Source organism: Macaca mulatta, chromosome 13 (assembly GCF_049350105.2).
Source record: "Macaca mulatta isolate MMU2019108-1 chromosome 13, T2T-MMU8v2.0, whole genome shotgun sequence".
Taxonomy (NCBI): domain Eukaryota; kingdom Metazoa; phylum Chordata; class Mammalia; order Primates; family Cercopithecidae; genus Macaca; species Macaca mulatta.
The window spans coordinates 107,307,462-107,330,756 of NC_133418.1; the positions used below are offsets into that span (position 1 = coordinate 107,307,462).

The 23,295-nt window shown below is 34.4% G+C and overlaps 1 protein-coding gene across 7 annotated transcripts in view; it reads left to right on the forward strand.

Annotated features, from left to right (window-relative positions):
- The window catches only part of SMC6 (structural maintenance of chromosomes 6), an 88,298-nt gene that overhangs the window by 46,265 nt on the left and 18,738 nt on the right, over positions 1–23,295 (forward strand). For all 7 annotated transcript variants that reach the window (XR_001438932.3, XR_013402502.1, XR_013402503.1 and 4 more), the window contains 7 exons: positions 552–712; positions 4,638–4,773; positions 5,991–6,071; positions 7,490–7,660; positions 11,470–11,607; positions 12,591–12,736; positions 21,557–21,682. Coding sequence is in view for 4 of the 7 variants with exons in the window: in XM_077958716.1 (XP_077814842.1) it covers positions 552–712; positions 4,638–4,773; positions 5,991–6,071; positions 7,490–7,660; positions 11,470–11,607; positions 12,591–12,736; positions 21,557–21,682 (959 nt within the window). In the remaining 3 variants the exon portion in view is untranslated. The remainder of the gene's footprint in view (positions 1–551; positions 713–4,637; positions 4,774–5,990; positions 6,072–7,489; positions 7,661–11,469; positions 11,608–12,590; positions 12,737–21,556; positions 21,683–23,295) is intronic.

The window sequence follows — 23,295 nt, forward strand, 5'->3', positions numbered from 1 at the left end:
GAATAGTACTTGAAAAAATAAATATAAAGCCCTGTTGTAAAGGTCTGTCCCCAGAGAGGTTGATTAGGCCTTAATTAACCTAATCTTCTTTCACTTCCTCCAGGGCTTAAATATTTCCAGACTTTCCGTACATTTTTCAGTATGGTAATCGTTTATTGGAATTTGCTATTCATTCATATCTTTTCTAGGGTGTAAAAGTCATTTAGAAAAAATAGTATGAACTGGTCTAAAGTCTGTAGTTTCACATTAAAAAGCACTTAAAATAGTTTTAACTTTTAAATGGATAATACTCAAATTTAAAAATAAATATACACCAATTTGTCATGAAACATTGTTTACTAAACTGTTTTAAGACTTTTTAAATAGTTTTAATTCTTCTAACCTTGAAAGTGTTAAAATTCTTATATTTAACTTTATAAAATTATTTGAATGTTTTAAAAAGAATACTTGAATCATATTAAAATAATAAGGACGAGTAACATTTTGAAATTCTGTACATCAGAAAAATTTTCACATTGTTTTAAAAAATTTATTTTTTTCTATTCTTTTAGAATAATTCTGTAGCTCGTGCAGTAATGCAGTCCCAAAAGCCACCCAAAAATTGTAGAGAAGCTTTTACTGCTGAGGGTGATCAAGTTTTTGCAGGACGTTATTATTCATCTGAAAATACAAGACCTAAGTTCCTAAGCAGAGATGTGGATTCTGAAATAAGGTTAGAGTCAAGTTTAACTTTACTGTATTATTCCCACTGCTTCCTTTGGGGTTCATTTTCTTTCATATTACTCTTCCAGTGGTTGTTTCAGTGAGGATGGGAGTAATCTATCTCAGTGCTTAGTCTTAAAACATCACTTAGCTAGTTATGGAATTCGAGGTTGACAGTTACCTTGCATCATCACTTCGACAACAGCATTCAGGACTGATAATCCAGAACGTATTCCCTCAACTAGCTCATTTGTACACTATTTGTTGCTTGTCCTCAAGGAGATAGGAGCTTGACTCAGAATGTAAATCAGCTACATCACTGTGCTCACTATTTAATTTTGCTGATTTGTGTGAGAGAGGATACAGCAGACTGGTTTACATTCTGGCTCAAGCTCCTTATAATGTCCCTGATTGGTACTTTGAGTTGCACAGTTCTAGAAAGAAGATCAATTGACATGATTAGAACACATGCCTAGGAAAATACAGCTGCTAGAAGAGACAAATTGAGAAGTTAAACGAAAAACTAATAAGAGATTCAAGAACATGCAAAAAGACATTTTGGTATCAAAAAACAACCCCATGATTGCTTAACTGAATTCATTCAATTGATGAATTGACGTTTTGGGCCTGAATTAATGACTTAGAAGATCTTCAGTAGAAGAACTTAGGACTTCAAAGAAATATCTAAGAAAACTGAGCAAAAAAAAAAAAAAAAAAAAAAAAAATTATAAATGACTTGTATGTGTAGGGGAAATGAGAGTTTTGTTGAAATAGATTTCTTCTAGTCATTTTTATGTGATTATGAGAGCAGAAGAAAGGAAAATAACCATAATACCATAATGGATGTTGGAGAGTTTAGTAAAACTTCAATTAGCAATAGAAAAAGTTGAATGACTAGCACCTTGGTGTTGTGGCACTTGCTTTTGTTTATTATCTTAATGCAGTTTTCAGTTATAAAAGTGCACATAATGTGTAACCAAGCCCTTAGAATGATTACCAGGGTGGTTCATAAAAAAAAATTACCTGTGAATTTTTGAGTTGTTAAAACGCTGTAACATTTTAATGTAATCTTCTGAAGTATGCTCTTAAAATTTTATTCTTTTATTTGTTCTTCAAACAACAGATATTTAATGGCTATCTGATATTCTAGTCACTAATCAAGGCACAAGACACATAAGGAAACAAAGTATTGATATACATAATTTCTCTACTGGATCTTAAATTAAGGGGAAGATAGACTGTAAATGAATACTAGGTTAGGTGTCTCAGTGCTGTGGAGACAAATAAAGCATAGTATGGGGCAAGAGAGTGACAAGTATACTATTTTAGATAGGCTTTCGGGGAATATGTATTCATCCCACACAAACAACTCACATACTCAGCTCAGGCTTAATATAGTTTTCGTTAGGTAACATGTTCTCTATGTAAAAACTCATTAAAAAAAAACTAAGGAGGAACATTATATGAAAATGTATAGGAATTAGTTTTACCCAGTAAAAAGAAAGTTGTAAAATTCATTAGTTTTATTAATGCAGGTTACATTGATTGCTTCAATTTATTCTATATGTTCAGAAAAATTGTATAATAACAATATTGTCTTGCTTATTTTGTTGGTTTTCATTTTTGGTTTAGGCTGTAGTTTCTAAAGTTTGTTTACTTGGCAGTTTTTTTTTTTTTTTTGGGACAGGGTCTCACTCTGTCACCCAGGCTAGAGTGCAGTGGCAGGATCTTGGCTCACTGCAGCCTCTGCCTCCAGTGTTCAAGTGATTCCTGTGCCTCAGCCAACTGAGTAGCTGGGAGTACAGGCAAGCGCCACCATGCCCAACTAATGTTTTTAGAGACAGGGTTTCACCATGTTGACCAGGCTGGTGTCAAACTCCTGGCTTCAAGTGATCTACCCACGTCCACCTCCCAAAGTGCTGAGATTACAGGGTTAAGCCATTGCACCTGGCCGGGCAACTTTTATTTTTATTTTATTTTATTTTTTGAGACAGGGTCTGTTGACCAGGCTGGAGTGCAGTGGTGTAATCTCGGCTCACTGCAACCTCCGCCTCCCGAGTTCAAGCTATTTTCCTGCTTCAGCCTCCTGAGAAGCTGGGACTACAGGCACATGCCACCACACCTGGCTAATTTCTGTACTTTTTGGTAGAGACAAGGTTTCACCATGTTGATCAGGCTGGTCTCGAACTCCTGACCTCAAGTGATCTGCCCGCCTCAGCCTCCCAAAGTGCTGAGATTACAGGCGTGAGCCACCATGCCCAGCCATTTTTTTTTTAAGCAAAATTACTATTTGTTAATAAAACTTTAGGTTTATATATGATAAAATAAATATTTCATATTCAATCCTGAGGAGCCATATTAAATGTTCCTCCTGGCCCCATTTTTATCAGAAATTGCACTATTCCTTTCCCCATTTTTATCATTTATTCAGCTAACATTTATTGAGCCTTTTTTTTTAATTTAAAAATTCTAGCAAGGTAGCACGGTTATTTTACATACCAGTAAATGTTGTATATACTATTATCTTATGTACCAGTAAAAAGGAAATAAATACTAATTGAACCACAGACTGCAAAATGGTTTCAGATTTCAGAGATGTTAAAATGTGGAGAAATATGCATCTCAGTGGAATATGGCCAGCTCCAGGGAATATCCCCCAGACTAGGGAAAAGTTGTTCTTAACTGCAAAGGTAGTTCTCTTCCACCAAGCACACAGCTTTGGAAGACAGATACTTGGATTAGTGAGGAAAAGATCACTTCTGAAGCCAGTTGACTCTGCCATATGGGGACACTTTTTTATGAATTTGGAATCCGGTACTTTATTTATTCTCCGTATCTTTTTATTGTCATCTTCTTCTTCCCCTTCACTCCTCACACATTCGTAGTGTTTATTCACCAACGGAAGTATTAAGCTATTAGTTTTATCTGTTTTAATCACTCTCTGTGCCTTTTTGTGTTTCTTATCTTCTCCCCTAGTTGGTCCACCTGATGAAAAATTAGAGAATACAATTCAGTTATCTCTTCTCCCAGATTCACTCTTATGCTCCTATAGTACTGTGGATATATAATATAGTGTCCTGTTCACATTTTAATGTTATAGTTTATTTCCTGATTTTTTTTTTCAGAGTCACATCTTAATTCTGTTTCTACTTCTGTCTACCACTATGCGTAATACTGGCACACGGAAGTCATAAGTACATTTGACCCTTGAAGAATGCAGAGGTTAGGGGCACTGACCCACAGTGCAGTCAAAGTCTGTGTATAACTTTTGACTCCCCAGAAACTTAATAGCCTACTGTTGACTGGAAGCCTTACTGATAACATAAGTAATCAATTAATATATATTTTAGATGTTATATGTATTATGTACTGTATTATAATACAGTATATACAGTATAGTATATTATACAATATACTATAAATACAGTATATTGTACCATACAATGTATCATATATTATATTCTTACAATACAGTTAGCTACAGAAAAGAGTATGTTAAGAAAATCATAAGGAAGAGAAAATATATTTACTATTAATTAAATAAAAGTAGATCATCATTAAGGTCTTTATCCTTATTCTTCACATTGAATAAGGTGAGGAAAAGGAGTGGTTGGTCTTACTGTGTCAGGGGTGACAGAGGCAGAAGAAAATCTGTGTATAAGTGGACCCACATCTTTCAAACCCTGCTTTGTTCAAGAGTAAACTCTACTTGTTAAGGAAATAAGTAAAACTTGATTCCTGTTTAGAATGTTTTTTGCAATGTCTGCAGTAGATTTTCATGATTAATAGCTTGGTAGGATTATAGAACTAGTTTAACTGAAAAGGATTTTGCACATAACTTACTATAAATAAGGCTTTCTTTGTAAAGGTCTAAAGTATTTGTAATATTGAGAAAAAGGTTTGAAGTATTTTTTATCTTCTCCTTTCCTATCAAGTGACTTGGAGAATGAGGTTGAAAATAAGATGGCCCAGATATTAAATCTTCAGCAACATTTATCTGACCTTGAAAAAGATATTAAACGCAATGAGGAACTTCTTAAAAGGTGCCAACTACATTATAAAGAACTGGAGGTAAAAAAATAAATAAACATTCTTTTGTGTTTTTTTCAACTTACTACTACCAAGTTGATTTTAAGATCCCATTATTAACTTCGAGTAATTCTCAGACCTTTTGGCCTCAAGCCCCTTTACACTCATCAAAGAGCTTTCATTTCTGTGGGTATATCTATCAACGTTTACATTTTTAAAAATTAAAACAAAATTTAAGAATATTTATTAATTCATGTATTAGTCTGTTTTCACGCTGCTGATAAAGACATAATAGAGACTGGGTAATTAATGGACTCACAGTTTCACGTGGCTGGGGAGGCCTCACAATCATGGCAGAAGGCAAAAGGCACGTCTTACATGGCGGCAGCCACGAGAGAAAGAGAGCCAAGCAAAAGGGGAAACCCCTTATAAAACCATCAGCTCTCATGAGACTTATTCACTACCACAAGAACAGTAGGGGGTAGCTGCCTCCATGGTTCAATTATCTCCCATCAGGTTCCTCCCACAACACATGGGATTATGGGAACTTAAATTCAAGGTGAGATCTGGGTAGGGACACAGCCAAACCATATCAAATCATTTAAAAATAATAATAAACTTAGTTAACAGAAATATTTTTTATTTAAAAAAACAAATTTTTGAAACCAAAAAGATTTTGTGAGAAGATTGGAATATTTTTGTAAGTCTCTAATGTTCAGTTTAATAAAATTCAATTAAATAGTTGTATCAGTTTTTGCAGTCTGTTGCGATATTACAAATCATACATTTATAAACCTTATATACACTCATGAAAAAATGCTAATAAAAATGGCAAATAATGTCTAATTGTTTTTATGAAAATAGTTTTGGCCTCACAGACTATCTGAAAGGATATCAGAAACCCCCATAGGTTACTTGGTTCATACTTGGAAAACCACTGGATTAGAATAATCATTCCATAACTTGAGACTTTGGATGTTTCAGAAAAATTTTTCTCAATGGACTCAACAGTGCCATCATTTAAAATGCTAAGATGGATTACTTACATCTCTTTTTGGATTAGTATATGAGAGTGATACATGGCAGAATTTATATGTAATTTCTTTTGGTTGATTTAATACTAATGTACCCCTTTCATTAATTATGGAATCCTTCTGTATCATCAACATTGTAGAGCTTCGTAGATTAATACATCCTTTCCAAGGTTTTTGGTTTAAATTTTTTTTTATGTTACTAAAATCCAAATACTTTTCTTTTAGATGAAAATAAGAAAAAGTAATTCTGAAATTCGGGAACTTGAGAACATAGAAGAACACCAGTCTGTAGATATTGCAACTTTGGTAAAATACTTTTTTTCAATTTAAATGTAATATTAAAGGATAAAGCCACCATTCAGGTTAATGGCATCAACTCAGCTTTTTTAGAAAGTTCTTTTAATTGAAGCTACTCTTTATGATTGCTGTCTCCATTCACCAAGAAGGTAAAAACTACCTGGTATATAGCCTTCATATTTTTTAATGTTGTGTGTATATATAACTTTCATGCATAATAATTGATTTTGTCTTCTATCACATGCAAAAAAGCTTTACCCAAACTTAATTATATTTCTAAACAAGGGCCCATCAAACCCTGCTACTGAGCATAGTGTTTTTCACCTAGGTACTCTCAGAGTTCATCAGTATCAATATGAATGGGCACAGATGTCAGGATCATCTTTTAGTCAGTTCTAATTGGTGTCTTGGTTTTTTTTCTTTTTTTCAAATCAGTATTTTTCATTTTAATTCAACATATTTTTTACTGTATTTTTTTTTCAGGAGTCTGTTTATGACACTTAGCTTTTTCTGAGTTTCAGCAAACAGTGAATTAGATAAATTGCAGTTTTGTTAAAATGAATAAATATTTATTGAGTGCTCTGTATCAGGAAGGATATTAACTGCTAAGGAATACAACAGTGCACAAAATGGAATAAGTCTCAGTGCTGGTAAAGTTTTACTCTGATTAGAATTTCTCTTCATTTTTTACTAGTAGTCTTGTTTTTCACTTTCTGCTTTTTATTTTTCTGCTTTAATTCCTTTTATTGATAGACTAAATTTCATTTTTATTATTATTATTTTTTTGAGATGGAGTATCACTCTTGTTGCCCAGGTTGGAGTGCAGTGGTGCAATCTTGGCTCACTGTAACCTCTGCCTCCCAGGTTCAAGCAATTCTCCTGCCTCAGCCTCCCAAGTAGCTGGGATTACACAGGCATGTGCTACCATGCCCAGCTAATTTTTTGTATTTAGTAAAGACGGGCGTTCACCATGTTGGTCAGGCTGGTCTCAAACTCCTGACCTTAGATGATCCACCCGTGTCGACCTCCCAAAGTGCTGGGATTACAGGCATGAGCCACTGCACCTGGCCAACTAAATTTCTTAAACATACGGATGATATCTTATTTATCTTTGTTTACTTAGCATCTAACATATTCTCTGGCACAAGATATAGTATAGTTTGGAAAAAATGAATAGATAGAATGAAAGTTACTCTTTTTGATTATGATCTTAAGCAGAATATTGTCTCCTAAATATTCAGCTTGTTTTCCTCTACTTCCTAGTTTACCATTAAGAGTATAAAAATACTCTAGTGTTCTTTCTATTTGTATTTGATGTGATTTGCATATAGCCTATAGTTTCTCCTCTCAGAATTATTTATATGTTTCTTCTATTTGAAAGCTTAAAGTGTTTTAATTAACCCTATATGCTGTTTAAATTTTATCAGGAAGATGAAGCTCAGGAAAATAAAAGCAAAATGAAAATGGTTGAGAAACATATGGAGCAACAAAAAGAAAATATGGAGCATCTTAAAAGTCTGAAAATAGAAGCAGAAAATAAGTATGATGCAATTAAATTAAAAATTAATCAACTATCAGAGCTAGCTGACCCACTTAAGGTATATATTTTTGATATTGTTATGTATGTATTTTATGGTTTAGTTTTATATCCACAGTGTACTTATTGGGTATTGGCCTAAAATAATTTCTGGTTAAATGTAAATATAGTAGCATAAAAATCGAATATAAAGAATGGTGGGAACCAAACTTTCATCATTAGATCAATTAGTATTAAACACTTCTGTTCATGCCTTTAGGAGAATAAACCACCAAATTTCCATTTCTCCTAGAGGATTATAGCTTTTTTTTTTTTTTTTTAACCTCTTTATGATTTTAAAAATCAGAACCAGGAGTAGAGACGTCTTGTACATGTAGAATGTCTCTGTGCTTGCTTGTTCTGTTGTCCCAGCTTTGCTTCAATAACTCAAAGATTAGTTGCTATAAAAGCCAACTTGAAATAAAGTACTACTCATCTCTTGTTTGTCAGCTATCTCATTATGTTCCAGGCTGAATTCAATTGACTTTATTTTTAGCTCGTATTTTTTGAGACAAAGTTGGCCATGAAGTTTTTCGTAATATTCCCTTATTATTCCTCGTAAATCTGATCAACAGAGAAAAAATAAACTGAAGAAAAACAAATAGACTGAAACAAACAAACAACATCTTAGGGACCTGTGAAACTATAACAGAATAGCTGACATTTGTATTGTTGGAGTCTTAGAAAGTGAGGGAAAAGAGGGCATGACTGAAGAAGTACTTAAAAAAATAATGGCTAAACACTTCCCAAATTTGGCAAAAAGCATAAACTTACAGATTAAAGAATGTAAGTAAACCAAAAACAAGATAAACCCAAAGTAATCTGCAATAAGACACATTATAGTGAAACTTGTGGAAATTAAAGAAAAGATCTTACAGATAGCAAGAGAAAACCTTATATAGAAAAGGATTTTTGAATAACAGCATATTTCTCATAAGAAACCATGGAGGCCAGATGGAAGTGGCGTATTTTTCGAGTGCGAAATGACCTGTCAACCCTGTGTCCACCAAATATATTTCCAAGCAATAAAGGAAAAAATCAAGGTATTCTCAGATAAAGGCAAACTTAGAGAATTTGTTAGGAAAAATAAAAGAGGGAATCTTGGAACATCAGGAAGGAAAAAAAAATGAGATAAAAATAGGAAAAAATGCAATAGACTTCTTGAGTTTTAAAAATTATGTTTAGAAGGCTAGCAAAAATTATAATATCTGAGATAATTCTAAATGTATGTAGAGGAGAAGGTATTTAAGACTCATATTTAAAATGGGGAAAAGAAAAGGGATACAAAAGGGAGGTAAGATTTCTATGCTTCTCAAACTGGTAAAATAATTATGCCAGTAGACTGTGATGTTTGGTGTATATAATATAATACCTACAGCAGCTTCTAAAAAAGCTATACAAGGAGGTGCACTAAAACATACTACAGATAAGTTGAGATGGAATCCTTAATGTATGTTGGAGTAAACACATGAAGCAGGAAGGAGAAGACAGATAAACAACAAACAGAATACAAAAAATAAAATGACAGACTTAAATTTAGACTTACCTGTCTAAATAAATGAAAGACAGATATGGACAGAGTAGATTAAAACATGACTATATGGTCTCTATAAATAGCTCACTTCAAATACAGCCATATAGGCAGGTTGAAAGTAAAAGGATGGAAAATGGTATATCCTGCAAATAATAATCAAAGGAAAGCAGGAGTAGCTATATTAAAATCAGATAAAGTGGACTTCAAAATAAAATTACCGGAGACAAACAAGGACATTATGTAATGACAAAAGGTTCAGTCCACCAAAAATACATAGCAATTCTAAATATGTGTGCAACAAATATTAGAGTTGTAACATATGGAAAGCAAAATCTTACCAAAATCTTATAGAACTTCAATAATTGATAGAACAACTATAACAAAAGTGAACAAGGATATAGAAAAACTCAACAGGATCTAATCATTATTTATATATTGTTCAGTAAAATTTATCCATTTAAAGTGTATAGTTCAATGATTTTTCATATATTCAGATTTGTATAACCATTTCCACCGTTTTAGAACATTTTCATCACCTAATAAAGAAACCTGTACTGATTAACAGTCACTCCCAATCTCTCCCAATTCTCTCCTATCCCCATCCCCTGGCAAAGACTAATCTACTTTCTATCTCTATAGATTTGCCTATTCCAGATATTTCATATGAGTAGAATCATATAATATGCGGTCTTTTTTTACTGGCTCCTTCAACTTAGCATAATGTTTTCAAGTTTCATCCGTGTTGTAGCATGTGTCAGAACCTTCTTACTTTTTATTGCCTAGTCAAGTTCACATTTTATTTATGCATTCATCAGTTGATGGACATTTGGGCGCTGCTGCTGCAAACATTCATGTACAAGTTTTTGGGGAGATATGTATTGTCATTTGTCTCAGATACCTGGGAATGGAATTACTAAGCTGTGTGCTTACACTGCATTTTGAAGAACTTTGAAACTTTCCAAAGTGACTGTATCATTTAACGTTCTCACCAACAGTGTTTGAATCTCCCAGTTTCTCCACATCCTTATCAACACTGGTTATTTTCTGCCTTTTTAATTTTAACCATGCTAGTGAGTGAGAAGTGGTATCTCATTGTGATTTTGATTTGTATTTTCCTTATGGCTAATACTATTGGTAGTTTTCATGTGCTTATTGGCCATTTGTTTATCTTTGGGGAAATGTCTCTTTAAATCTTTGCCCATTTTACAGTTGGGTTATGGGTCTTTTATTTTTGAGTTGTAAGAGTTCTTTATTCTGGATATGTGTTGGCTGTTTTTCATGATATAGTAAATGTTTTAATTCATTTTTCAGTTATTCCTAGTATATAGATACATTACTGAATTTTGTATTGACCTGTATCCAGTAACCTTTCTAAACTCACTTATTAGTTTAAAATTCTTTTGGAATTTATATACCATCATCTGTTTTTGTATAAATACAGTATTATGCTTTTTTTTTTTTCTGATTTTTATGCTTTCTATTTCCTTTTATTTTAATTGAACTAGCCAGGACTTCCAACAACTCTTGACCTTTAGTACATTGTTGAATAGAAGCCATGAAACTAGAAGTCCTTACCTTGCTCTTGTTCTTAGAAAGAAAGCATTCTCTATTCATCATGAAGTAATAGCTATTGTTTGCTTTTAATTGTCCTGTTTTTGTTGTTCTTCATACTTTCCCTCTTCGTGTCCTTCCTTTGAGATTACCAAGTAATTATGAGTGTTCCTTTATCTCTCCCAGTGTTTTAGCTCTACCCTTTGTTTTGTTTTTCCAGTGGTGGCTGTGCATTACAGTGTGCATCTTTACCTTAGATCTACTACTGTTTGTTTTTAAAGTGATCTTGGGATGGCTTCTTTCCAGTTGTATTTTATGCTCAAAATTGTGAAGTTATACCAGATATGACTAAATAAATCAGAGTTAAATTTTTTTACATCCTTGCTTTTTCCCCGACCCACGTTTTTTAAAACCAGGTATCCTTTTTCAGGTGTCCTCTGTAAGTACCTAACACTTGCATTGTTTTAAGTTTTTAAAGGCTAATGTGGATTCCCCAAAAAATGCCTGGTTTATTAAAATAAAACTGAAAGTACCTTAATATATGGGGAATTCAGATAAGAATTTGAATTTAAGGTGACTTCCTAATTTGGGAAACTCCTCACTTGTATTCAGACCCATATGGATAAAATAGCACTTGCCTCTTCAAACAGCATAATCCTAGCCACTTTATTGAGTTGTTAATTATCTTTATACCTATGCTGGAAATTTTTTTAAAACAGTCTTTTATTTTGGCTTTGTTCAAACAGGATGAATTAAATCTTGCTGATTCTGAAGTAGATAACCAAAAACGAGGGAAACGACATTATGAAGAAAAACAAAAAGAACACCTGGATACCTTAAATAAAAAGAAACGAGAACTGGATATGAAAGAGAAAGAACTAGAGGTTTTTCACCATTTTTTTCAAGTTATTTTGTTTTCAGCCTGAGTCGTGATTATTAAAGTGTGTTTTCCCTAATGTCATGTTTCTAAAAACAGACAAGTTGTCTGAATTTGTTTCATATAGAGTAATAGGTGTTTGGGTGAATCAACAGAAGAGACTTAGGGACCCTCAAAGTGTGAGGACTTAAATAGGCAAGACTCCAGCAGTCCTGTATTATGCCTCTGAGTGCTTTAGAAAGTAGCACTGTCTTTCAGCTAACACAGCTCCTTAGATGCCCACCTTGGCAAGCGGATAGCCATTGTGTGTCCGGAAAAGGCACCCCTTCCAGAGAGTAGTTGGGCCGTGGGCTGGGCTAGATTTTAGCTCCTACTAGACGTGTCTGTTGGCAACTAGAGTGGCCCAGTGTTTAGAGGAGAATAAATTGAAGGCTATCTTGTCATAACTAGAACAGATGGATTCCAATTTTGCATTTATATCTTAAGGAAAATGATCTAAACTCTGTAATTCATTTTCTTTTTTGTTTTCATCATTTGTTTCAGAATAATACAGAAAGTTGTGAATATAAATAAGTACTATGTGTAAAAGTGCCTTGTATTCTTTACCCCATGAGGGTCTTTGTGTTTTTAATACCATTGGTGCTCAGAGTCCACCCTAAAGGACGTGGAAACCTACATCTCACCTGGGTGCCCTGGGTAGCAAGCTTTTCGGAACTGCTACATTAAATTTGTTTCACTAAGAAGTTGTGGAGATCTTGCACCTTTTTAAAGTTACACACAGCAATGCAGTTTCCTCTTGAGGTCATTCCTCTGGACTTTATCTTCAATATAAAACCTAGATAAATATAAATAACATTGATATTAAATGTAATTAAAATACATTTCTTAAACGTAAGTTCAGAATTTTACTTTGCATATTTTGGCACATGTAGTATAATGAATTGTTATATCAAAGAAGAGTTTTAAATATTTAAACATCTATTTTCTTAGGAGAAAATGTCACAAGCAAGACAGATCTGCCCGGAGCGTATAGAAGTAGAAAAATCTGCATCAATTCTGGACAAAGAAATTAATCGATTAAGGCAGAAGATACAGGCAGAACATGCTAGTCATGGAGATCGAGAGGAAATAATGAGGTAAGTAGCTGGTAGCTTTTCTGCTTTACCATATTATTCATGCATATCATCAAGACAAAAAATGAAAAACATATACACATCTTAAATTTAAATGAAGTGTTACTGTAGCAAATACTTATAGCTGAAGTAGTCCTTTATGTGTGTGTTATTTTCAATAAATAGTAACCTTTTTCCTTCTGAACTATTACAAAACTCATTATGGAATTTCATTTTAACATAAATGCTTTTGTGTATCTGTAAGTTTCATGTAGACATGAAAATGTTCAACTTCATAAGTAATGAAAGAAATGGAAATCAAAACAGAAGCCACTTTTCAAATACATCAAATCGAATAGGATGAAAATAACGCTAATATTCTAGGTCAGTAAGGTTCAATGAAATGGAAATTTTTATATTACTGATAAAAACGGACGCTCTTGATAATTAGAGCACAGGTTCTGAAGAAAGAGTTATCTTGATTTAAATTGCATTTCCACCACCTACTTATATGACTTTGGCAAATTACCTCTCTCTCTGAACTTTAATTTTCTCATTCACACAATGGGGGTTGTTCTGAAGATACAGAAATGATCCGTAAACAATATGTAGGAAATATAGTATATTAGTTATCGTTAATGTCTTTCTGAAAAACATTTGGTGGTATGTCAACATATTTTGTCAAAATTTTAATTGACCAGGTAATTTTGTTGCTATTACATACTCCAGTGGGGTACGTGTGATATTTCGGTACCTACGTACAATGTGTATGAGTGAGAATATGCAAGATTTGTTTTTCTGTGCCTGGCTTATTTCACTTAATAAGTGACCTCCAGTTCCATCTATGTTGCTGTAAATGACAGGATTTCATTCTTTTGTTTGTTTGTTTGAGATGGAGTTTTGCTCCTCTTGCTCAGGCTGGAGTGCAATGGCATAATCTTGGCTCACTGCAACCTCCGCCTCCTGGGTTCGAGTGATTCTCCTGTCTCAGCCTCGCAAGTAGCTGGAATTACAAACAGGCACATGCCACCACGCCCATCTCATTTTTGTATTTTTAGTGGAGACCGGGTTTCATCATATTGGTCAGGCTGATCTTGAACTGCTGACCTCAGGTGATCTGCCTGCGTCAGACTTCCAAAGTGCTGAGATTACAGGCATGAGCCACCATGCCTGGCCTCATTCTTTTTTATAGCTGAATAGTATTCTGGTGTGTGTGTGTGCGTATGTGTGTGTGTATGTATACACGTTTTTCTTTCTTCATTCATTAATGGACATGTGGGTTGATCACATATCTTGGCTATTGTGAATAGTTGCTGTTTTGATTTAGTGATATATCTTGAAGATCTTGTATCAGTACATAGATATTTCCTCAGTGTCTTTTATAATTTCACTGTATTTAATAATCTCCTTTTCATGGATACTTGAGTTTTAATCTAATCTTTTGCTATTGCAAATGGTGGAACACAGTAACTGAATGTGCATTATTTTATATGTACTCAGGGTTGTTTTTTTAATAGTATAAGCTCCATATGGTCAGATTTCCCTTTCTAGGGATTGTACTAATTTTGCATTCCCATTAGCAATGTATTAGAGTGTCTGTTTTCCTACAGCCTAAACAGTGTGTGTCCTTAGATTTTTTTTGCTGATTTCCCAAGAAAAAGAATTAACTATAATTTTAATGTACATTTCTCTTATATTGAGTGAAGTTGAACATCTTTTCATTTATTTATATTTATTTTTCTGTAACCTTTTCATGTACTTTTTTTCTCTTTTCAGTACATTATGCAGATTTTTTAAATTAAATTAATTTTGTGATATTTATATATTCACAGGTAGGTTTTTTTTGTTTTTTTGTTTTGTTTGTTTGTTTGATTTTTTGAATTGGAGTCTTCCTCTGTCACCCAGACTGGAGTGCAGTAGTGCGATCTTGGCTCACCACAACCGCTGCCTCCTGGGTTCAAGTGATTATCCTGCCTCAGTCTCCCAGGTAGCTGGGATTACAGGCATGCACCACCACGCGCAGCTAATTTTTTTTATTTTTAGTAGAGCTGGAGTTTCGCCATGTTGACCAGGCTGGTCTCGAACTCCTGACCTCAGGTGATCCACCTGCCTCAGCCTTCCAAAGTGCTGGTATTACAGGCATGAGCCACCACACCTGGCCACAGGCAGTTGTTAAAAAACCATACTGTTTTAATGATTGTGGCTTTATGATGTTCTTTCTGATTTTCATTGTTAATTTTTCAGTGAATTTAGTAACCTGAGCAAAAGTTATTTATTTTTCTGTGGAAAATCAATTTTTAATTCCATAGTCTGCTAGTCACTCACATATTACATTTCTCTTTCTATTAGTTATAAAATAAAATAATTGTAGTAATGATTTAAGAAGCAACTGGAGCTCAAACAAAATTTTAACCCTAGTAGATTTTCCCATTTGGAATTAATAGTGTATTGAACAGAGAAATTACCTAGATCCAGTTGCCATAGACATGCATCCATTATTATAAATACAGTTGGCTCTCTGTATCCACTGGTTCCATATCCATAGGTTCAACCAACCACAGATTGAAAAGACTGGGGGAAAAATCTCAAAAACAACAAAAAAAGAATACAACAGTAAAAAATAATACAAATTAAAAAAAAAATACAGAATACAGTAAAACAACTATTTACATAGCATTTACATTGTCTTAGGTATTATAAGTAATCTCTAGAGATAATTTAAAGTATACAGGAAGATGTATATAGGTTATACGCAAACACTGTGACGTTTATAAAAGGGATTCATGGATTTTGGTATCTGCACAGGGGTCCCTGGAACCAGTTCCTTCGTGGATACTGAGGGACAGCTCTATCAAAAATCATAAAACTTCAAACATTATTGAAAAGTCATATATATTTAGCATGTATACATGCACACATATACATGCACTCACATTTCTTTAAATTTTTTTTTCTGTACCATTCAAAAGTAGGTTTCATATATCATGACCCTTTACTTCTTAGTACTTCAATATATTCCCTAAGAATAAGAGTATTATCTTACATAACCACAATACTATTATAAAGTTCAGGAAACTTAACATTGATACCTGTAGTCCAATTCCGATGTTGACAGTTCTCCGTGTCTTTCCTACGGTATCAGATGCAGTCTAGGGTCGTGTATTTCATTTGTCATACTCTTTTACAGAGTGCTCTTTGTTTTGGTTTTATATGATATTTTTTCTCATAATTAGGTTCATATGTGTTCTTGGCCAGGATGCCACAGAAATAATGATGTATCTTTTTCTGGATATCACATCCAGAGGCACATAATCTATCTATTTCTCTCTCTCTCTCTCTCTCTGTCTCTCTCTCTCTCTCTGTCTCTCTCACTGATGGTGTTAATTTTGACCACCACATCTGGCCACAGGCAGTTGTTAAAAAACCATACTGTTTTAGTTATTGTGGCTTTATGATGTTCTTTCTGATTTTCATTGTTAATTTATTCAGTGAATTTAGTAACCTGAGCAAAAGCAAAAGTAAAGGTGTTCATTGGTTTTTCCATTATATACCTTACTGTTTTTTCCTTGCAACTAATAAACATTCTGCAGACAGACACTTTGCAACCCTGCCAGTATCCTGCTTTTTATCATATTTTCATCCCTAGATTTATCATCTGCTAATGATTCTTACCTGAACGAATCTTTACTATACTGCTTGCAAAATGAGGATTTTTCAATTCTATTGCATCCTTCATATTTATCAGTCACTTGTAAGGAAGAGCCTACGTTATCTCCAATTTATCTATTTATTAATTTATTTACTTGCCTTTGCAATATGGACTTTGCAATTATTGCCAAATCCCCTCTGCAAGATGTGTTTACAATTATTTTTTTTCTGGTATTTAGTAAATTTGCTGTGTTCTAAAGTTACTTGGATTAGGTTTTTCTTTCTCTCTTTACTGTTACAGTTATTAATTGACTTGATTTCGAAATGTTTTTATTTGCATTCAGTTTCCTTGTTAATTTAATTTTACAGACTTCTGTTTTACTCAATGAACTGTAGTCATTTATAGTCCAGGTTTATTTTAAGAGTTTCTTTTTTTGAGACAGGGTCTCACTCTATTGTCCAGGCCAGAGTTCAGTGGTAGGATCTCGGCTCACTGCAACCTCTGCCTCCCGGGCTCATGTGATCCTCCCGCCTCAGCCTCCCAAAGTGCTGGGATTATAGGCATGAGCCACTGCATGGCCTATTTTAAGATTTAAATTGTTCCATCTTTGGTCAAATGGAGGCTCTTCAAGCTGGTTCTTGCATTTTCTTAACATGCTTTCCTTGTTGTTGTTTTTTTTAATAGCATTTTTAAACTTTGTGACATAACAAAATGTTTCAAGCTCATTCTATACCTGACCCAGCCTTGGAGTCAGTCACTTCTCCAAAGAGCCCTGGTTCCTTTTTTTAAGGAATGATACCTAAAAACAAAATTTGGATTTTAGGGGTGCTGATTTTTGCTGGAGTAGCATTTCTTCCAGTACCTTTCAGTTAACAGAACTAAAAATGTGAGTTTGTATTGGTGTCTCCAGTGGCAGTCCAATCCCACAAAGGGCTTTTTAACCTTAACCTATTCCTTGTTTCTATCTTTTTTTCCTCCACGGGAGGAACTCTGGCTCTCAACAACGTTAATATTTACTCAGTTCCACAATATAGATCTACAAAAAGAAAATTATTGAAAAACATTCAAGATGTGTTTGTAATTATTTTTTCTCTACTATTTAGTAAATTTACTCTGTTCTAAAGTTATTTGGATTAGGTTTTTATTGTTGTGGTTATTGTCTTGATTTAGAAATGCTTTTGTTTTTGTTTGCATTCAATTTTAGATTTCTCTAATCCTTGTTTATGTAATTTCTCTTCAAGGGGAATATGTAGAAATTAACGTGTTTTCGCAAGTCAAAGCCATAAACAAAAGTATATTCAGGGACGTGTTCTACCTTTCATCCTTTCCACCCCATTTCTCCTGTCCACTCCCTATAGGCACCAGTTCTTTTTTATTTTCTATCTTTCATGGTTTTTTTTTTGTTTGTGAAAGTAAGCAGGTTCATGTGTTTTCTTTTTCCCATGGTTCCTCTACTTTTTTTCACAAAAGGTAGTCAACCATCTTGCTTTTATCATTCACCAATATACCTGAAGATCACTCTATATCAGTTCATTGAGATCTTCCTCATTCTTTTTACAGCTTCATTGTACTTTGTTTTGTGAGTCTGCACACACACATTGATCTGTACCATAGTTTATCCAATCATCCTGTGTGTGTGCATTTTGGTTATTTCCAGTATTTTGCAGTTACAGATAATGCTGCAATGACTTATCTTGCACATGCACGCACATTTGTGTGTGTGTGTGTTATTGGATACACTTGTGGCATCATATCAGTGCTCAAATCTGTATCTTCACAGTAATTTTCCAGAAGTGACTTTACTAGTTTGAAGCATAAATGTATAAGTGGTTTTGTTAGATATTTTCAAACCTTCTCTATAGGGTGTGTATCATTTTTGCATTTGTGCCAGCATTGTACAGGTTGAGTATTCCTTATCCAAAATGCCTGGAACCAGAAGTATTTTGGATTTTGGATTTTGGAATATTGGCGTATTGATGAGATATCTTGGAGATGGGACCTAAATCTAAACACAAAAATTCATTTATGTTTTATATACACCTTATACACATAGCCTGAAGGTAATTTTATGTAATTTTTAAATGATTTTGTGCATGGAACAAACTTTGTATACATTGAATCATTAGAAAGTGAAAGTGTTACTATCTTAGCCATCCATGTAAACAATCTGTGGTTGTTTGACATCACTGTCATTCCTGATTCTGAATTTATATAAGCAGTCGTTTTCTTACACTTATTCACACGTAAGTACTTAGTAAAAAATTTGACATATATATCTAGCATGTATGTATGTCATACATGTTACAGAAAAGATATATCACAGCTGAAGGGGGCTAGGAAGGTCTCTTTTCCCTTGGGGACACTGAATAAATAAACTGTATTGTGTGCCTATATTTTGACTACAACCTGTCCCATGAGGTCAGGTGTGGAATTTTTCACTTTTGGCATCCTATCAGTGCTCGAAATGTTTCAGATTTTGAAGTATTTTGAATTTCAGATTTTTGGTTTGCTTTTTGGGATGCAGTCTCACTCTGTTGCCCATGCTGGAGTGCTGTGGCACGATCTTGGCTCACTGCAACCTCTGCCTCCTGGATTCAAGCAATTCTCCTGCCTCAACCTCCCAAGAAGCTGGAATTACCAGCACCTGCCACCATGCCCAGCTAATTTTTGTATTTTTAGTAGAGACAGGGTTTTACTATGTTGGCCAGGGTGGTCTCGAACTCTCGACCTCAAGTGATCCTCCCGCCTTTGCCTCCCAAAGTGCTTACAGGTGTGAGATACCATACCTGGCCGAATTTCAAATTTTTGGATTAGGAATGCTCAACCTGTATGAGAGAGGATACTTTTTCCCCAACTTTGCCAACAAAGTGTATAGTGTATAAACTTTTTAATTTGTGCCTGTCTGATGGCTGAGAAATTGTATATTAATGTAACTTTAATTACATTCCATCATTATGAATAAAACTTAACATTTTTTCATATGTTTAAGAATCATTTTTATACCCTGTGAATTATCTATTCTTTTTAAAAATTATTTTTTGTAGTGTTTTTCCCCTCAAAGTTTAAGTTTTTAACATATATGTGTGTATTAGGAGTATTAACCAAATATTACAAATTTTTCTCTTGATTTCTTTTTTGAATTTGCATATATATTTTTGCTATGAAAAGATTATTTTTATTTGGTTCAATTTGTCATTCTTTGATTACATCTGGATTTTGGGTCATAGTTAAAATGCTTTTCTCTGCATCTAGGTTATGGAGGTATTCACCTACGATTTTTTTTCTTATTCCTTTTTCCACATGTTCTAATTACCTATGATTTTTTAGTACTTCTGTATGTCCATTTTTTACATGATATCTGTGATTTTTTTTGGAGTTTATTCTCATGTATGGTGTGAGGAATAGGTTTTGTCTTTTTCCACATGACGATGCAGCCATTTGAAAAGTTGTTTGTTCTCTTTGGCTTGAGAATGGCGTGTATGAATATTTTCTATGTTTTATAAGTTGATAAGAATTTGTCTTTAGCTTTTATGTTTGAAGGGTAGTTTGGCCTAATATAAAATTCTTAGCTCATACTTTTTCTCCTGAGCATCTTGTTTATGTTGGTGCTTGTCTATTATGTCCTGTAACTTGTCCAGAATGTTAGAATTCAGTGATTCTTTCATTGTTAAACATTGCTTTTTCAATATTTAGATTTAAGTCTTTTAGTTCTTAAAAATTTTGTTGAATTTTACTTTAAAATATTTTGTTTCATTGTTTTGGTTTTTTTTGAGGCCTTTAGTTATAATGTTGGATATCTATATCTTCTCTAGTTATCATTTTGTCTAACCCTTTTGTCTGTTTTCTTTTTCATTTTGCTTGATTTTCTCATTTATGTTTTTTTTCCATCTATGTGTTTTCCACGTTTCTCTTTTCTCCTATGCGTCTTCTCATTTTGTCTTCATATCTGTGTGTGTTCTTTTTAGGAGGAGGTTCTAGCCCTCCTACCTTCCTGTCTGTGGATTCTCTTGCTTTACCTACTCCTCCTGTCTGATTATTACCTCCTTTTGTTTATCTGTTCTTTCAGTTCTTTTGTCTGCTTTGAGGTATTCCTTCCTGGGAGCACTTGTCTGATGTTTGTGTTTGTTTGTTTGTTTTTGTTCTTTTACACAGGCTCTTGCTCTGTCACCCAGGCTGAAGTGCAATGGTACAATCATGGTTCACTGCAGCCTTGAACTTCTGGGTTCAGGTGATCCTGTGCCTCACCCTCCTGAGTGAGACCACAGGCACATGCCACCACATCTGGCTAATTTTTATTTTATTATTTGTAGAGATAGAGTCTCGCTATATTGTCCAAGCTGGTCTCTAATTCCTGGGCTCAAACAATCCTCTCACCTTGGCCTCCCAAAGTGCTGGGATTATAGGCATGAGCCAATATACCTGGCCTCTTTTGTTTTAATTTATGATGTTCAATTATAATTTTCATCTGCTTTGTGGCAACACTGTTCTAATAAGTTTTCTTTGTCTGTAGGAGAGTTTTGCTGTTCTTCATATTTTCCCCATAAATATCTGGATGCTGTGCCAGCGTTTTTTGTTACTTATTTTTTTAATTAGTTGAATTTTCCTGGACCAGTTACTTGAAGGAGAATGGGAAGGGTAGCTGTGGAAGCCTCGACCAGCATTGCCTTTCATGCTAATTCAATTATAGGCTTGCCACAGTAATAGGCTGTTGCCTTTTGTAATAGCACTTTGAGTAGCCATGCCATCTCTGCCTCTTTGATCTTACCTTGTTTAGGACAGGGGAGGGTGGATTCTAATGCTGGCTTGAGTTCTTTTTTTCTTTTATTGGCATCTGTTACTGAAGGAAACCTTTCTTCCAGTGTGACCCCTTCCCTTTTTGAAGGTGTGTATTTGCTGGCATTCTCTAAGATCTGCTGCCTCTAGGCCCCACCAGGGTACTTGTTCACACACTGTCTCTGCCTCCTGTAGGGCTTGGACCTTGTTCCTTCCCTGTCCGGGTAGTACTCTCTCATTTCGTACCACCCTTTCATTCTGGGAGTGTAATTTCACTGGAAATTTATGAAATTGACTGCTGCTAGGTCCCCTTAGTACTCTCTGCCCCTCCCTATTCTTCCCAGTTAAATCTGTTTCAGATTCTACTCTTACGTTTTTTACGTGTGGCATATTTCTTACGTAATATTTTGTTTATATAATAGGCAGTACCAAGAAGCAAGAGAGACCTATCTTGATCTAGATAATAAAGTAAGGACTTTAAAAAAGTTTATTAAATTATTGGGAGAAATCATGGACCACAGATTCAAAACATATCAACAATTTAGAAGGTAAGTACATTGGAAAACATTACTATGTATTGTACATTTTTGTGTTTCTCTGTTTTCACATTATTTATATAATTCTGTTATAGCAAAGACTATTAATGCTTGCTTTGTTATTCAGTTCTTAGGATTCTCTAATTTAATCAGACAATTCCGAATCTGCAGGACTCTTTATAGTGAGCTTATCCAACTGTTCCACTCTGTTAGATATTCTTTATGCTTAATAGGTCCTTTATGCTTAAATAGGTCCTTTGAAAGGGAACTCATTGGTTCTAAAATAGCCTATTTTACCCTTGGCTATTGCATGTTTTTAATGGATACAAGCATTTGGTAGGAACTTTAAAGGTAATACCTCAGTTGATTTACCGTAATCTACTAGAATGACGTAGCTCCATGAATGCAGAAACTCTGTTTTGTTTACTGCTGTATCTCTAGTTTCTATAACCGTACCTGATACATACCAATATACATTGGTTGGATAAATGAATACAGAATTAGGGAAACTGGATATTAGCATATCCAGAGATGTACAGACTCACAGAGATAGATTGACTCCAACTGATAACAAGTGACGGAAATAAACAGAGGATAGTTGATAGGGAGGAACGGCCCTTTAATGTACATGAATCCGAGACAGCCCTAGTCCTTCCATTTGCCTCTGTTTTTCTCCAGGCAAATTCCCTCAGTAATATGCTTTTTAAAACTGTCTTTACACCAAAAATTCTACCATCTTAAGCCTGTACAAATTAAAAAAAAAAAAAAAGTACCTAGCTCTTATATTCCTTAGTGAAACCATAGGTTAGTTTTTGAAATTCCTTTTTCAGTTTTACAGGCATATTAGTAGGACTTGAATTAAATAGGACCCATTTATACCCTTTTGAGGCTACTTTTAAGCCTTGTTAGATGAGATTAGAGCAGCCATTTGGTTGCGGGCTAATTTTTTCCTACCTCTGAGGCAGTGCTATTCTGAGTACTCTACCGATACTTTGTGAATCACGAGGTCTTCGCTGTAGCCAGTAAGAACATGAACTATTCCTGATCGTGTGTGAGCTGTCGGAATTACTTCTATTTCCTTTGGATATTTCTTTTCCCAGCCTCAAATGGTGTCCTCACACCTGTGCACTGACCAGTACTCAGCTCAAGACTGGAACAGAACCCTTTGTAGATCCTCTGAAGTTTATTTTGCCTCCCCAGACTCCCAGCTCCAGCTCCTCAAACAAGAGCAACAGCTCTACTTTGGTTTCTACTCCCTTGTCCTCTTTCGGTGAAGAGCAATGTGGGGCATTGGTAGGGTTCAGTGTTTGTTTCCTATCTTTCAGAGATCATTTGACTAGAACTGCCTGCTCTAGGGGGTTGGAAGAAGTTAATTGCAACCCCCTTGGATGTCTTTGAGGGATTCAGTGGAGGAAGTGACTGCAGATGTGGTGGAAGTGGCAAGAGAACTAGAATTAAATGTGGAGCCCGAAGATAGCCAGAGTCTGAAAATGCTTGTTTTATGTATTTTGTCTCGTTTTTTAGTTTCAGGCAGAAGAATAAACCCAAGCTCTATTACTACATAAATCTGTTCCAGATGCAGTAGGATTTATTTTTATATCATTACTCAGAAATTTGTATTTAAA